Source organism: Podarcis vaucheri (assembly GCF_965113315.1).
Source record: "Podarcis vaucheri genome assembly, chromosome: 2".
Taxonomy (NCBI): Eukaryota; Metazoa; Chordata; class Lepidosauria; order Squamata; family Lacertidae; genus Podarcis; species Podarcis vaucheri.
In genome coordinates this window covers 126,608,995-126,625,562 of record NC_138760.1, presented here as the reverse complement: position 1 = coordinate 126,625,562, position 16,568 = coordinate 126,608,995, and the positions used below count along the sequence as shown (strand labels likewise).

General features: G+C 46.9%; 1 protein-coding gene across 3 annotated transcripts; it reads left to right on the top strand.

Moving 5' to 3' along the window:
• The first annotated feature begins 3,682 nt into the window (after positions 1 to 3,682).
• On the top strand, positions 3,683 to 15,078 carry LOC309527402 (zinc finger protein 202-like). 3 transcript variants are annotated; one of them, XM_082214247.1, is made up of 6 exons: positions 3,683 to 3,777; positions 5,411 to 5,862; positions 6,664 to 6,784; positions 9,701 to 9,786; positions 12,458 to 12,584; positions 13,873 to 15,078. In XM_082214247.1, exons 2-6 carry the CDS (start codon positions 5,443 to 5,445, stop codon positions 14,346 to 14,348), a joined length of 1,230 nt encoding a protein of 409 aa, XP_082070373.1. In that variant the 5' UTR covers positions 3,683 to 3,777; positions 5,411 to 5,442; the 3' UTR covers positions 14,349 to 15,078. The 3 variants fall into 3 exon arrangements, with proteins under 3 accessions (XP_082070373.1, XP_082070372.1, XP_082070371.1); XM_082214246.1 differs by lacking the exon at positions 3,683 to 3,777 and adding an exon at positions 4,899 to 4,926 and having other exon boundaries at positions 9,704 to 9,786; XM_082214245.1 differs by lacking the exon at positions 3,683 to 3,777 and adding an exon at positions 4,899 to 4,926.
• The last annotated feature ends 1,490 nt before the right edge of the window (positions 15,079 to 16,568 follow it).

Below are 16,568 nucleotides of genomic sequence, written 5' to 3'. Positions count from 1 at the left end.
GCTTTTGAATTATGGTGCTGGAGGAGACTCTTGAGAGTCCCATGGACTGCAAGAAGATCAAACTTATCCATTCTGAAGGAAATCAGTCCTGAGTGCTCACTGGAAGGACAGATTGTGAAGCTGAGGCTCCAATACTTTGGCCACCTCGTGAGAAGAGAAGACTCCCTGGAAAAGAACCTGGTGTTGGGAAAGATGGAGGACACAAGGAGAAGGGGACGACAGAGGACGAGATGGTTGGACAGTGTTCTGGAAGCTACAAACATGAGTCTGACCAAACTGCGGGAGGCAGTGGAAGACAGGAGGGCCTGGCGGGCTGTGGTCCATGGGGTCACGAAGGGTCGGACATGACTAAACGACTAAACAACGACAACAACAAAGCTTATATCCCCTATTCCCAAGTGCAGGTTCCCTCCCTTGTTTCCCCATTGGCTGGGCACGTGCAAAGTTTACAGCCTGTCACAAGGGTAGGCAAACTAAGACCCAGGGGCTGGATCAGGCCCAATCACCTTCTAAATCTAGTTCAGGAACCAGTGTGTTTTTTCATGATTAGAATATGCCCTTTTATTTCAAATGCATCTCTGGGTTATTTGTGGGGCATAGGAATTCGTTCATTTCTCCCCCAAAAAATACAGTCTGGCCCCCCCCCACAAGGTCTGAGGGACAGTGGACCGGCCCCTTGCTTAAAAAGTTTGCTGACTCCTGGCATATCACGACCACCTAATTAAAATACTAACATCCCCGTCTTTGTTGACATCTCCCATTACAGTGGTACCTTGGTTCCCAAATGGCTTAGTTGTCAAAGAAATTGGCTCCCGAACGCCGCAAACTCAGAAGTAAGTGTCCTGGTTTGCAAACGTTTTTTGGAAGCAGAACGACGGACACGGCTTCCGATTGAGTGCAGGAAGCTCCTGCAGCCAATCGGAAGCTGTGCCTTGGTTTCCGAACCGAGATAACCTGTAGCAGCCAGCAGTACAGTCCTGGTGATGCAGGAAGCAGACAGGATGAACAGGAAGGTCAACAAGAAGAAGGTAGTTTATTGGTTAATTTTTCTAGTAAGGCTGTTTCCCATACTATTTGGTACCATTGGCCCATGCTCACTCCTGACAGGTCTCTCCAGTGTCTGGTTATGATGTTTCTGGCTGCTGAAAGTTAGATGGGTTATGAGTTCTTTGTGGTGTAAATGGGCATTATTGTCTTGGAAGATGTTTGATAAGGCCAATTCTGGGGTGATTTCTTATACTTGCTTGGTTATTTTACATATTTCTCGTATGGGGACAAATAGAAGAAGACTCCTTCACCCCGGTATGGCTCCCCTCTATCACATACCCAGCCCAACAAGACGACAAAAACCCACCAACGGCATGCAAATCAATATGGCTAACCTGATCCAAAACACCCACCCACCCCACTCACACACGAAAACAAAGACAACCACAGCCAACCACAAATGAACCACTACACCCTAGGCCAGGGGTCTGCAACCTTTAAGACAAAAAGAGCCACTTGGACCTGTTTCCGAAGAAAAAAAAACTGGGAGCCGCAAAACTCGTCATTATAAAAATAACTTTTTTGTCACTTTTTATTATTTCTTTGTTTGACCTCTCAGAATTACTCCTTCTCATAGAAATAAACGTTAAATTAACAAGTTACCTTTTTGTGTGTGTGTGTTCTTCACTCCCCTTCAAAACAGTGACCAGCGTACATGCCCCCTTTCAATGCAGTGACCAGTGTACATGCCCCTTACAGTGTAGCGGGCAGGCGGGCGGGAAGGTGACATCGGGATGGTGCATGACTGATGCACGCACCGCCCCCATGCGACGTCACAGCCAGTACAGCGCCCGCCACAGTGGGGAGTGTCGGGGCACACAATGCGCCTCCTCCCCTCGCTAGTATCCGCCCCGGAGCCGCGGCAAAGGTGTAAAAGAGCCACATGCGGCTCCGGAGCCGCCGGTTGCAGACCCCTGCCCTAGGCCAACCCCAACCTCTCTCACCACCAAAGGAACACAAGTGAACAGCAAAGAACCTGCACTAGCAAGGCTGACACAAAACCCCACATATATAAAGTAAAATATAAACATTGTCAGCCATGCGGCTTGGAAGATGATGTCCCCAGGCCATGGCTGGGGCGGACTTTCCAAGTGACCACCAGGTAAGCCATGCTTAAAAGAGAGGAATCCCCAGGGGTCATCTAGCCCAACTCAATGCAGGAATCTCGGCTAAAGCATCTATGACAGATGGCCAGCCAACCTCAGCTTAGAAACCTCCAAGGATGGGGAGTCCACCAACTCTCAAAGGAGACTGTGCCACTGTTGAACAGCTCTTACTGTTATATAGTTCATTCATTCATTCAGCTTGGACTACTGCAATGAGCTCTACGTGGAGCTACCTTTGAAGGTGACCCAGAAACTATAACTAATCCAGAATGCAGCAGCTAGACTGGGGACTGGGAGCGGCCGCCGAGACCACATAACACCGGTCTTGAAAGACCTACATTGGCTCCCAGTACGTTTCCGAGCACAATTCAAAGTGTTGGTGTTGACCTTTAAAGCCCTAAATGGCCTCGATCCAGTATATCTGAAGGAGCGTCTCCACCCCCATCGTTCTGCCCAGACGCTGAGGTCCAGCACCGAGGGCCTTCTGGCGGTTCCCTCACTGCGAGAAGCCAAGTTACAGGGAAGCAGGCAGAGGGCCTTCTCGGTGGTGGCACCCGCCCTGTGGAACACCCTCCCACCAGATGTCAAAGAGATAAACAACTACCTGACTTTTAGTAGACATCTGAAGGCAGCCCTGTTCAGGGACATTTTTAATGTGTGACATTTTTATGTATGCTTAATCTTTGTTGGAAGCTGCCCAGGGTGTCTGGGTACAAATAATAAATTATTATTATTATTATTATTATTCACCGCCCTATACCCAGAGGTCTCAGGGCGGTTCACAAGACCACAACATACAAAATCAAACCAAAAGCAGTACAGTGGTACCTCGGGTTACATACGCTTCAGGTTACAGACTCTGCTAACCCAGAAATAGTACCTCGGGTTAAGAACTTTGCTTCAGGATGAGAACAGAAATCGTGCTCCGGCGGCACGGCAGCAGTAGGAGGCCCCATTAGCTAAAGTGGTGCTTCAGGTTAAGAACAGTTTCAGGTTAAGAACAGACCTCCGGAACGAATTAAGTTCTTAACCCGAGGTACCACTGTAACCCAATAACCCCCCCCCAAAAAAAGCCACATTCTAAAAGGGTGTTGGATGTCTATAAGATCAGCCAAAGGCTTCAAGTTTCTAGTTTAATTGCTCAACGTAGATGCAAAACCGCATTTCCCTGCAGGATCGGTCAGGGGTTCTTTCGCTTGCATTCCTGCATTGCGGGGGGTCGGACTAGATGACCACCTGGGTCCCCTCCAATTATTTGATTCCATGATTTCCTTCTCTCCGCTGAGTGGCGATCTAGCATAGGTAGGATGAGAACGGGATTTCCTGCAAACCTCCCCGCCCCCCCGCAAGAAACCTTTGCAGTCAGTTTCCTCCCATCTTGCTCAGGGGAAGGGGGCATATGTCTGAGCCCCCCAGGAGTGGCCAAAGCAGGCATCTCTGTGAAATGCAGGAAAAGCAGAGACCGGAGAGGAATCCGGCAGTTTGGCCTTTGGGTGAACATGAGCCGAGCTCGCTTCCTGGAGAGGGAGGGAACTTGGGGGGAGGGAACACTCCTTATAATGCCCGTCCCCATCCGCTGGCTTTCCTGCTTCTTCCCCCGCTGGGATCCACGCTCTGGGATCTGGTGAGCTTGCCTGCCCCACTTTTTGTGCATTCGACTCCCTGACTCCCTCCTCTAGCAACCTGCACAGAACTTTGCTTAACGGTTGCCATTAATTTGATTTTAATTAATTGTTATAATGAAATGTTTTAGAATGTTAGATTATTTGATTGATTATTTGATTGTTGTTAGCCGCCCTGAGCCCGGCTTTGGCTGGGGAGGGCGGGATATAAATAAAATTTATTATTATTATTATTATTATTATTATTTGGGTGAAGGGCAGTCGCAGGGCTGGAGGGGATGGGGAGACTGCAAGGCTGCAAAGAGAGGAGGGGGCTTGGGGGCTTGGCAGAGGGGGGGTTGTTAACATCCCCACCCAGGGACGCGGACTTAGAAAAAATATTGGGGGGGCCCCGGGAAAGCTCATGAATAATAAATAAGCTCATGAATATGCAAATAAAGTGGCTCCGGCCCTAAATAGGGCAAGCCACGCCCCCCCCAGCCAGCCGATTGGCTGGCTGGGAGGTGTGGCCAGTCGGGATTCCCCTGTTCTCGCGGGATTTCCGGCAGTGCCTTGGCGATTAGGGCGCGCGGCTGGCTGGCTGGCGAAGGAGCAGGTGGGGAGGAGGCGGGGGACGGCGGCGGCGCTCTGCTGAAAGGGCGCCCGCCCGAGATTATTGGGGGGGCTGAGCCCCCCCAAAATTTTTTTTGAGGGGGCTCGAGCCCCCTCAAGCCCCATGGAGTCGGCGCCTATGTCCCCACCTCCTCCACGGTCTGATCCTCTTTTCTAAACCGTCTGTGTTGGGGACGATCATTGTGGAGGGGAGTTCCAGAGGTTAACGATGCGCTGCTATGCGCTTTGGTCTCCGATTCTCTGCAGAAGCCCTACGCGCACATCACTCAGGAATTGCAGGAGGCTCAAGCAATCAGGTCCCCTTCGTTTTAGGAGGATCCCTGCCCTGTTAACGGAGAAATCTGAGGGCTCCCTTGGACAAAAAAAACAAGGACACCAGCCAGGAATACCAGAGCAAAACAGCAGCCCGTAGGCTTGGTCTTTATTGAAGATTGTCGAGACAGGACTCCCACCTGCCACACAAGGTGGAACAAGATGGAAGCCCCGAACAAAAGAGAACCCAAACTTTTATTAGCTGCTAATCCCCATGTTATCTAAAGGTAAAGGGACCCCTGACCATTAGGTCCAGTTGTGGCCGTCTCTGGGGTTGCAGCGCTCATCTCGCTTTATTGGCTGAGGGAGCTGGTGTACAGCTTCCGGGTCATGTGGCCAGCATGACTAAGCCGCTTCTGGCGAACCAGAGCAGCGCACGGAAACACCGTTTACCTTCCCGCCGGAGCGGTACCTATTTATCTACTTGCACTTTGAGGTGCTTTCGAACTGCTAGGTTGGCAGGAGCAGGGACCGAGCAACGGACGCTCACCCCGTTGTCGGGATTCAAACTGCCGACCTTCTGATCGGCAAGTCCTAGGCTCTGTGGTTTAACCCACAGCGCCACCCATTTTCATGTAGTTCTCCTTCAAAGAGTAGCATGCTGTGAACTTCAGATCACTCTTCCACAGTTTTTCCCAGAGGTTCAAGTTCCATATTATGTCCTATATCTATTGTCCAGTGTGTCACGGAGACTCATCTTTTGTTTCCCAGAGCTGGGGGCTTCCTTGGGGCACAGATCAAAGATGGAAAAGCAGGATTCTGCTGTGGCAGGAAGAGGCCCCGACACCATCAAGATTGGAAGCACTGAGAACGTCTGGGAAAGAACCATGCAGAAGATGATCCCGGCCGAAGGTGTTTTCCATCCCAAAGTACAGCACCAACAGTTCAGAAACTTCAAAGATGTCTGCTACCAGGAGACCAAGGGACCTCGAGAGCTTTGCAGCCAACTGCGCCGTCTCTGCCACGAGTGGCTGAAGCCGGAGAGACACACCAAGGCTCAGATCCTGGATTTAGTGATCCTGGAGCAGTTCCTGGCTGTCCTCCCCCCGGAGATGGAGAACTGGGTCAGGGAATGTGGAGCGGAGACCAGTTCTCAGGCGGTGGCCCTGGCTGAAGGTTTCCTCCTGAGTCGGGCAGAGGAGAAGAAGCAGGAAGAGCAGCAGGTGAGAGACAGTTGAATGAGGGTTGTTCCAAAGGGCCTAAAAAACATGAGGGAGCTCAACTTAAAACTCGCTATAATTGGCCAGCTTTTTCGGACAGCAAGAGCCTGTTGGATCAGGCCAGTGGTTCATCTGCTCCATCATCCTCTTCTCACAGTGACCTTTACCTTCCCGCCAGAGCAGTACCTATTTATCTACTTGCACTTTGACGTGCTTTCGAACTGCTAGGTTGGCAGGAGCAGGGACCGAGCAATGGGAGCTCACCCTGTTGCGGGGATTCGAACCGCCGACCTTCTGATTGGCAAGTACTAGGCTCTGTGCCACAGTGCCACTCTGCGTCCCATATTTATGGACCTAATAGGTATCTAAAACCAGTGATATTTTAGGGAGCAGGCTAGCAGGCGGGGCCCATTACTTATATCATAGGAGCCTACACAACACAAAACACCGTTGCTGTTTGTAGGTTTTATTTTATTTGTTTTTTATCTTATATTTTGGAAATGTACATCCAGATTTTTTTCCCTTTTTTTTTTTTTAGAGGCCCCCAAGAGAGTGGGGTCCTAAGCTATAGCTTGTTTAGCTTAAATCCGGCACTGGTGATGTTCCTTCCTGTCCTTGTAAAATGTTATGTCTATCTTTTCCCAGCCGATGCTTCCATCGTGCCTTGGGCAGAGCTAATATCCCATTGTTGTTTCAGAAGTTCTCCATTGCTCCATAACGTGGTTCATTGTTCTCCAGCTTTTACCAAGAAGCTTCCAAAGATCTGCGTTCACATTGTTTTACAACTTCAACTTGCTGTTTCAGACCAAGGGTCTGCTTGCAGAATTGGCTGCTGATTCCCTGGAGGCAGAGAGGACGCCATCAACCACTGGAGAGTATCCCATGCAAAACATGCCAGAGAGTGATGGAGGTGCCACTTTGTTGGGTAAATATTAATGTTGCATGATCTTGAACTTGGGTCTCCCTCTGTCACAAAGCGTGCCGGTCAGTAAATCACTCACAGTTCAAATAAAAATAATAACAATAATTCTGTTATTTATACCCCGCCCATCTGGGTATAAATCTGTTGTCCCAGCCTTCAATATCGAGTATGTTTACATTTTTAAAAGTCATCCAATCTTTGAGCCACACCAGATGTGCTGCTTCGTAATATAATTTAAGATCTGGTAATGCAAACCTGCTTCTATCTCTAATTTCCATTAATAATTTGTATTTTATTCTTGGCTTTTTACCCTGCCAAATGAGCACCCCAAATGAGCCACTCTGGGCGGCTTACAACATATCTAAAAACATAATAAAAACATCAATCCTTAAAAACTTCCCTAAAAAGGGAAGTTGGAGTTAACTGGAAAAACACTGTCTCTACAGACTTGGCTGAATGTCAAGCTTAATGAGCACAGCAGCTCATTCCCTGTTGGGTCTTCTGGCAGTGTTACGTACTGAAGTTTTCACCCTGGGCCAGCAGGGGGATACTGTAGATAGTTTTCACTCAGGTCCACATATGCAAATAAGGGATTGAAAGTGATGTACAGTGACTGGATAGTTGTAGAAAGTTGTTACTGTTGCGTTGTAGTGGAGCTCTATATAAGCAGGCTGGCTGAACCCTTCAGTTCAAGAGCTGTTTGAAGAATCGCTGTGTCGTGTGATATGTTCACCCACAATTTAACAGGCAGGAAATCAGTTGCTGAAGCCTCCCCCGCAACTGTCTTAAGTCCGCTCCTCTCCAGGACTTTTCCCAGCGATCAGAGACTGCACCTTTGTTTGACCTATTCTCCTGTTTCAGCCCTCTTCTCGTTCTGGGAGACAGAAGGTGGAGGGAGTTTGCCATAGTACAACGGGGAGACACCCATGCCTCTTCATCAGCCTGACTCGTCTCTACCTCTTGGCCTCCCTCCTCTCCTGCTTCACCTTCTGTCTCCGATTCTGGACTGCTCTCTGCCACAGCCTCCTCCTGCTCACTAAACCCTGTCACCTCTTCAGCTTCCGATACCTTCTCTTTCCCGTCTTCTTCCTCTGACCTCTCATCGTCGTCCCACCACCATTCTCCAGGCTCTGAGTCTTCTTTCCTGAGGGGTTCCCCAACTGGTTCCTTCCACCATTCCCCCATGTCCAAACCAATCCATGACACCCTCCGCTGTTTATGCAATAAATCTTTGGGATGCCTTCGCGTTCTCCTGACTTGTCGTGGGCGAACATGCTTGCCCCACAGCCCTTGTACACAGTTCATCCATATTTATTTCCAACGTTTGAACACGTTAAAGGCGACACTTGGATTTGTTGCCCAGAGCCCAGGTGGAGAGTTGTGTTTTCACCAAACTGGGCTATAAAAATAGATTAAGAAGAGGCCGTTTGGGTCACGACTGGGGCCCACCTAGTCCACCATCCTGTTCTCACACTAACCAGCCAAATCCTACATCCTATGCCCTTTTAAAATGTGTGTGTGGGGTTTGGGGGGGGTGTCATGGAATTCTACTCAATATTGATCCAGAGCAGATTCCAGCGCATAGTTAGCAGAGTAAAAACTTAAACATGTTGCAAGATTCCCCAAAAATAGACCAGAGGCAATGAATATTTCATCCAGCAGAGCTTTACTGCTACTGAAGGCAAATGAGTATGATGGTCACAAATACAATACGTTCAGGATTGGTGCTGTCCATAAGAAATCCAGTTGCAGCAGAGTTCACTTAAACTTACAATAACTTCTAGTCACACTACACAGTGGTACCCTGAATTAAGTACGTAATTCGTTCCGGAGGTCCATTCTTAACCTGAAACTGTTCTTAACCTGAAGCACCACTTTAGCTAGTGGGGCCTCCTGCTGCTGCCACGCAATTTCTGTTCTCATCCTGAAGCAAAGTTCTTAACCCAAGGTAATATTTCTGGGTTAGCGGAGTCTGTAACCTGAAGCGTCTGTAACCTGAAGCGTATGTAACCCAAGGTACCACTGTATACAGAACACCACACCAGAAGGAAGAGAGATAGAAAGTGAAACCCAGACTCCTTCTGCCCTTATTATTATAGTCAGCATGACCTTGACAGAAGAGATAACAGGACCAAGTTAAGCCAGCTGTACTCAGCTTCTCTGAAGGAATAACCCAAACATCATTAACCTTCTGCCTTTTTCTGTCACACAGCTTCCAGAACCCTCTTGAACTAATTAGAATAGGAAAGATCTCTACACGTCAGATCAATACTTTCTGTACAGTCATACCTCATGTTATGGATGCTTCAGGTTACGTGTTTTTGGGTTGCAGACCATGGGAAACCCGGAAGTACCAGAACGGGTTACTTCCGGGTTTCGCCACTCATGCATGCGCTGAAGCGCCAAATCACGCCGTGCAGACGCGGCGCTTCAGGATGTGAACGCTGCAGGTTGTGAATGTGCCTCTGTCATGGATTACGTCCGCAACACACAAGGTTCCACTGTACTAAGAAACGCAAACTGAAAGGGGCGAGTTATTGCGTTGTGGTTTTTATTATTTTGATTATTTATTTTGTGGTTTCATGTTCTGTTTTTATTCTGTGAACCGCCCTAAGATCTGTGGGTATGGAGCAGTATATTATTATTATTATTATTATTATTATTTATTAATATGAGAAGACTGGGAGCAGAACCTGAACACAAGGAAGCTCTCTCCTCTTGTGGTTTCCCAGCCGCTGGTATTCAGAAATACACTGCCTTCAACTAGCTATTGTACATAGCTATTGTGAGCAGAATTCCTCCACAGAATGTGTCTATTCCTCCTTTAAAGCCGTCCAGAAAAAAAGGACTCGACATTCAAACTGCATGCAGTGGAGGAGACCTGGGCTCTTGGCTTTCCCACCACCTTTGTCTTTTTAGCAGGTGATGGAATGAGCTTGGCAAGACCCGTTCGGCCACCTCTTCTTTTGGACGGAGGGGAAGCAGCTGCTGTAACACTAGACCAGGTAAGGGGAAGGACCCCTGGGGAGATGGCAGGTGGCAGTGATGGGGCCTCTTATCTCCTGTGCGCCTCTTTCAGCTTCAACAAATCCCTTTCCTTCTCTTTGCTTCTGTCTGAGCTACATGCAAGAAAGGCCGTGTATGCCAGGCAGATTTGAAGCACCTTTCCTTTCCGAGTCTTCTGGATTTTGCTTGTCGGTGACCTTCATGTTAAACTTCCATACTTCCTTCCTTCCTTTAAAAAAAATAAAATAAAAATTATTCATTTTTATTCATTATAGCATTATAACTTTTGAATTCTGGTGCTGGAGGAGACTCTTGAGAGTCCCACGGACTGCAAGAAGATCAAACCTCTCCATTCTGAAGGAAATCAGCCCTGAGTGCTCACTGGAAGGACAGATCCTGAAGCGGAGGCTCCAGTACTTTGGCCACCTCATGAGAAGAGAAGACTCCCTGGAAAAGACCCTGATGTTGGGAAAGATGGAGGGCACAAGGAGAAGGGCATGAGAGAGGACGAGATGGTGGGACAGTGTTCTCGAAGCTACCAGCATGAGTTTGACCAAACTGTGGGAGGCAGTGGAAGACAGGAGTGCCTGGTGTGCTCTGGTCCATGGGGTCACGAAGAGTCGGACACGACTAAATGACTAAACAACAACAACAAACATTTGTTATCGTACACAAATCATAATCATTTTACAAATAGGATTCTCAGAACCCCTGAACTTCCCTCCATGGTTTCCCCAGATATTCTTTTCAAACTGAGTCTTATCATATTCATATTTTCTTAAATCTCAATTTTTATCATAATTCTCACTTCACTGCACTCCAGTGTTTTCAATTGTTTACAGTGTTCTTTCAAGTAACTTAATCCCCCCCCCATTCTTTATTAAATTTATTGTCTTCTTGATCTCCGTTTTTCCTGGTCATTTTCACCAATTCGGCATCTCTATCCACCATTCTTCTTTTGTGGGTAAATTGTCCTCCTTCCATCTTTGGGCAAGTTGCATCCGCGCAGCTGTTGTAGCATACATAAATAGTCTCTTCTGATCCTTAGGTATTTCTCAACCTAAAATTCCTAGTAAGAAAACTTCCTTCCTTCCTTCCGAGTCCAGTGTCCTGTTTTTTCTTTAAATTGATTTTGATTACGTTTTGAATTTTTAAAGCAAATTTTCTCCACAGACAATAAACCATTATCTTATAGTTTTCTTTTTGACTTCCCACCCTTCCCTCCCTGACATTTTTATGCATTATAATTATTACCAAACCCCTTAACACTATCTTACCATTTTCTTCCTCTGCTGTTCATATCTCAAATCCTGCTCACAATTTCATGTCGCTTGAATACTTCATCAGATAGTCCAAGAGAGGCCTGAGATTTTCCATAAAAAGTTTGTCCTTTGGATCTCTTAATTTTACAGTCAATTCCGCCATTTCAGCATAGTCCATTAATTTTAGAAGCTATTCTTCTTTAGTTGGAATCCCTCTTTACATTTCCACATGTAGAGAGTTGTTGGATACATAAAAATATAAAAGTCAGATTCTTCAGAACATCTGTCCCAATTACCCCTCGCAGAAAGCCTTCGGGTTTTTTGGGGATAACCAGTTTAAACATCTTCTTTAGGGGAAGCTATGGAAAGTTAATTTAAAATTTACAGATTGTTGTACATTAAAAGAGAATTACATGAAGATGATGTATAGATGGTACTTAACAGCATATAAAATTGCAAAAATGTATAGAGGTAGATCAGGTATTTGTTGGAAGTGTAAAATGATGGATGGAACTTTTATTCATATGTGGTGGACCTGCAGAAAGGCAAAAAGGTTATTGGGAAATGATTTATAATGAGTTAAAAAACGTTTAAAGTGATGATTCCCAAGTAAACTGAGGCCTTTCTGTTGGGTATAATTAGACCAGAGCTTCCAGAGGAATTGTTTAATTTGTTTATGCATGCTATGGCGGTGGCCAGAATAGTCTGAGTGTGAAAATGGAGAGGAAATCCCGACGAAAGAATGACTTATGAAGGTGATTGAATATGCTGAAATGGCTAGACTAACTGAGAATTAAAGAACAGAATGAAGAAAAATTTCTTGAAGAATTGTAATATTTGGGGGGGGAAATCATGGTGATGTTAAAATGTATTGAGGATTTGAAGTATTGCGATGAATGAGAAGTGGTAATTTAATAATCTAAGGTTAACATATATACAGTGGTATCTTGGTTCTCGAATTTAATCCCTTCCGGGAGTCTGTTCGACTCCTGAAACTGTTCAAAAACCAAGGCACGGCTTCCAATTGGCTGTAGGAGCTTCCTGCACTCAATTGGAAGCTGCGTAGGACGTTCAGCTTCTGAGAAACATTTGCAAACCGAAACATTCCTGTCCAGGTCTGCGGCGTTTGGGAGCAAATTTGTTCGGGAGCCAAGCTATTGAACTACCAAGGTACCACTGTAATGGGTAAAATATAAGTAATAAAGGATCTTTATAAGGCAAGAAAAGAACACCATGGAAAAGTGGATGGGAAGTCAACAGATATATGTTTCGATGGTTGTCTAAAACAATTTGTAAAATTTGAAAAGCTAATAAAAAATGTTAATTTGAAAATCTAACAAAAATGTCAATAATAGGCTATAAACGAATGATATGTTAATAATAAACATCTTCTTTAATTTGTTATCAGTGCCCTGTGTCCTTTGAGGATGTGGCTGTGTTCTTTGCAGAAGAGGAGTGGTCTTTGCTGGATCCTGACCAGAGAGCTCTGCATAGCGAAGTCATGGAGGACAATTGCCTGATGGTCACCTCTCTTGGTAAGGCTCCTTTGTTTCCCTCGCTCTGAGGTGAAGAGCTGCCGTCCTCACAATATAGATTTTAACCTCTGAAGAAAACTTTCGAAAAGCGATTTGAAGTTTACAGCGTGTTATTCTTTGAAGGAGATATACTTGAAAATGATTTACAGATGGTATTTTAACTCTGAGTAGGCTTACTAAGATCTATAAGGCTGAATCAGATAAGTGCTGAAGATGCGAAGAGGTGGAGGGAACGTTCATATGTGGTGGACTTGTGAAAGGGTAAAAGAGTATTGGGAAATGATCCATAATGAATTGAAGCAAATGTTTAAAAGTACTTTCCGGAAAAAACCAGAGTTCTTTTTGTTGGGGATAATTCAGACTGAAATTCCCAGGTGTCCAAAAAGGTTATTTATGTATGCCACTGTGGCGGCCCGTGTTTTGTTAGCCCAAAAATGGAAAACGAGCCAAGTCCCAACCAAAGAAGAATGGCAACTTAAGCTGACAGAATATGCGCAGCTTGCAGACTTAACATATAGCATAAGAGAACAAGACCTTGTTTGTCGTTGTTTAGTCGTGTCCGACTCTTCGTGACCGCATGGACCAGAGCACGCCAGGCACTCCTGTCTTCCACTGCCTCCCGCAGTTTGGGAGTCTTCTCTTCTCATGAGGTGGCCAAAGTCTTGGAGCCTCAGCTTCACGATCTGTCCTTCCAGTGAGCACTCAGGGCTGATTTCCTTCAGAATGGATAGGTTTGATCTTCTTGCAGTTCATGGGACTCTCAAGAGTCTCCTCCAGCACCATAATTCAAAAGCATTGATTCTTCGGCCATCAGCCTTCTTTATGGTCCAGCTCTCACTTCCATACATCACTACTGGGAAAACCATAGCTATAACTATACGGACCTTTGTTGGCAAGGTGATGTCTCTGCTTTTTAAGATGCTGTCTATATTTGTCATTGCTTTTCTCCTAAGAAGCAGGTGTCTTTTAATTTCGTGACTGCTGTCACCATCTGCAGTGATCATGGAGCCCAAGAAAGTAAAATCTCTCACTGTCTCCATTTCTTCCCCTTCTATTTGCCAGGAGGTGATGGGCCCATTGGCCATGATACTCGTTTTTTTGATTTTGAGCTTCAGACAATATTTTGCGCTCGTTACAAAGACTATAAACACACAGTATATACAGAAATGAAAGCACACCCACCACATGTGGTAGAATATGCCTTCCTTCTCTTTACACTTCCAACATATGTTTTGTGTACAACATATGTTTTGGGCTCTCTTACCTTTTCCCTCTCTTCACTCCACAGCGCATGGAAAGCACTTCCGCCATCATTTGGACCACACGACCCACCAAACCATCCACACGTCAGAGAAGCCCTATCAGTGCTTTGTGTGCGGCAGGAAGTTCATCCAAAAGGGAAGTCTCACTGAACATCAGAGAATCCACACAGGGGAGAAACCGTATCAGTGCTCGGAGTGCGGAAAGAGCTTTGGCCAGAAGTCCCAGCTCACTTTTCACCAGAGAACTCATTCGGGGAAGAAACCTTATCAATGCCCAAAGTGCGGAAAGAGCTTTGTTCACCATTCGACCTTTTCTTGCCATCATAAAGTTCACTTTCGGGAGAAATTGTATAAATCGGGGGCGGGCAACATCAGGCCACTCTACCCTGCGCTTGGCACCTGCCCCACACCAGGGCCCCCCTCCCCAGCCCCTGCCCCCCCAATGACCCTGGTGTTTCTGCCTACCTGGAATGTGTCCTTCAACTCCAACAATGCCCCTTGAATGTCTGTATTGAGGATAGAGAAGGTGTTGAAACTGGCCGGCTGGCATGTCAGGCTATGAGAAAGTTCACTGCAGTGGACTCTCTTACGCAACTGGGCCCAGGACAGATCTCTTAAATCAGCTCGTGGGAAGGAGGGAGCTTCATTCCGCCTGATTTAGGTGTGCGAGTGATCTCTACAGGGAGCTTTTCCGTGCTTCAGAGCCCAGCGCTAAGCAGGATTGATCAGTCCTGCTCCCCACCCACATAGACCAGCTTTGGACAGGTGAACAATGACAGCAAATGATTGACAGGTGGGTGGGCTCGCCCACAAGTCAGAAGTTGGCTCAGGTTGGTGGGGTGAAGTGTGGAGATATCTGATCCCCCAGGCAGAAAAAGGGTTCTCTACCCACTAGGGTGGGGCGCGGGTGGCGCTGTGGGTTAAACCACAGAGCCTAGGACTTGCTGATCAGAAGGTCAGCGGTTCACTTCCATTGCTCGGTCCCTGCTCCTGCCCACCTAGCAGTTTGAAAGCACGTCAAAGTGCAAGTAGATAAATAGGTACCACTCTGGTGGGAAGGTAAACGGCATTTCCGTGCGCTGCTCTGGTTTGCCAGAAGTGGCTTAGTCATGCTGGCCACATGACCCGGAAGCTGTACGCCGGCTCCCTCGGCCAATAAAGCGAGATGAGCGCCGCAACCCCCGAGTCGGCCACGACTGGACCTAATGGTCAGGGGTCCCTTTACCTTTACCCACTGGGGTAAGTTACTGGTTTCCCTTTACCGATTTACTAGATACTGGCATTTTGAGACAGCATATGGCAGCCATTCTGTGATTGGCCATGCCCAGGAGAGCAGCCATTTTGGAGTGGCACCCATGTCACTTTCTCTACGTTCCAAAGGTTGCAGAGAAAGGCGTAAGAAGAATGGAGAGCCTGCCGTATCGCCAGGCTCATCCTGGATAGCTCAGTTGGTGCTGATAACGCCAAGGTTGCAGGTTCGAGCCGTGAATGGGGCAACTGCATATTCCTGTGCTGCAGGACTAGATGATCCTGGTGCTTGCAAATGTTTCCGGGTTGCACATCAAATAAATGCTTCCTCTATCTTTATAAGTGGATTGCAGAGAAGAAAATACATATTGCAATTTAAAAAAAGAGAGGTGTCCTGGGTGTTGCATGGAGACCTGAAAGGTGGGATAGGAATTGTTTTTATACACACACTCACTCACTTCCTAACCCACCTTGTTGTTTAGTCGTTTAGTCGTGTCCGACTCTTCGTGACCCCCTGGACCAGAGCACGCCAGGCACTCCTGTCTTCCACTGCCTCCCGCAGTTTGGTCAAACTCATGCTGGCAGCTTCGAGAACACTGTCCAGCCATCTTGCCCTCTGTCGTCCCCTTCTCCTTGTGCCCTCCATCTTTCCCAACATCAGGGTCCTTTCCAGGGAGTCTTCTCTTTTCATGAGGTGGCCAAAGTATTGGAGCCTCAGCTTCAGGATCTGTCCTTCCAGTGAGCACTCAGGGCTGATTTCCTTCAGAATGGATAGGTTTGATCTTCTTGCAGTCCATGGGACTCCCAAGAGTCCCCTCTGGCACCATAATTCAAAAGCATCAATTCTTCGGCAATCAGCCTTCTTTATGGTCCAGCTCTCACTTCCATACATCACTACTGGGAAAACCATAGCTTTAACTATACAGACCTTTGTCGGCAAGGTGATGTCTCTGCTTTTTAAGATGCTGTCTAGGTTTGTCATTGCTTTTTCCCCAAGAAGCAGGCGTCTTTTAATTTCGTGACTACTGTCACCATCTGCAGTGATCATGGAACCCAAGAAAGTAAATTCTCCTTCATGCATCACTGCCTTGCCGTGGTGAAGGGGCTTGAATAACTCAGAGAAGCTATGAGCTATGCTGTGCAGGGCCACCCAAGATGGACGGGTCATAGTGGAGAGTTTTGACCAAACGTGATCCACCTGGAGCAGGAACCGGCAAGTCACTCCAGTATCCCTTCCAAGAAAACTCCATGGACAAAGACAACAGGCATATATATACCGGATTTCTGTCTCCCAACCCTGAACATCAGCAGGGACTGGCCCAAGATCACCCAGGGAGCTTCATTCATGGCTGAGTTAGGGGGATCTGAACCCACGTCTCCCAGGTCCTAGTCCAGCACTTGATAACCACCACACCACATTGACTCTGCAAGGTTGTTGTTAAAATTTGTATATCCCCCTTCATCCGTAGATCTC

What these genes read in the sequence shown, in the direction of transcription:
- LOC309527402 (XM_082214245.1), top strand. An exon ending in AGAAGCAGGAAGAGCAGCAG is followed by an intron (nt 5,863 to 6,663) that starts GTGAGAGACAGT and finishes TTGCTGTTTCAG; the next exon opens with ACCAAGGGTCTGCTTGCAGA. An exon ending in CTGCTGTAACACTAGACCAG is followed by an intron (nt 9,787 to 12,457) that starts GTAAGGGGAAGG and finishes ATTTGTTATCAG; the next exon opens with TGCCCTGTGTCCTTTGAGGA.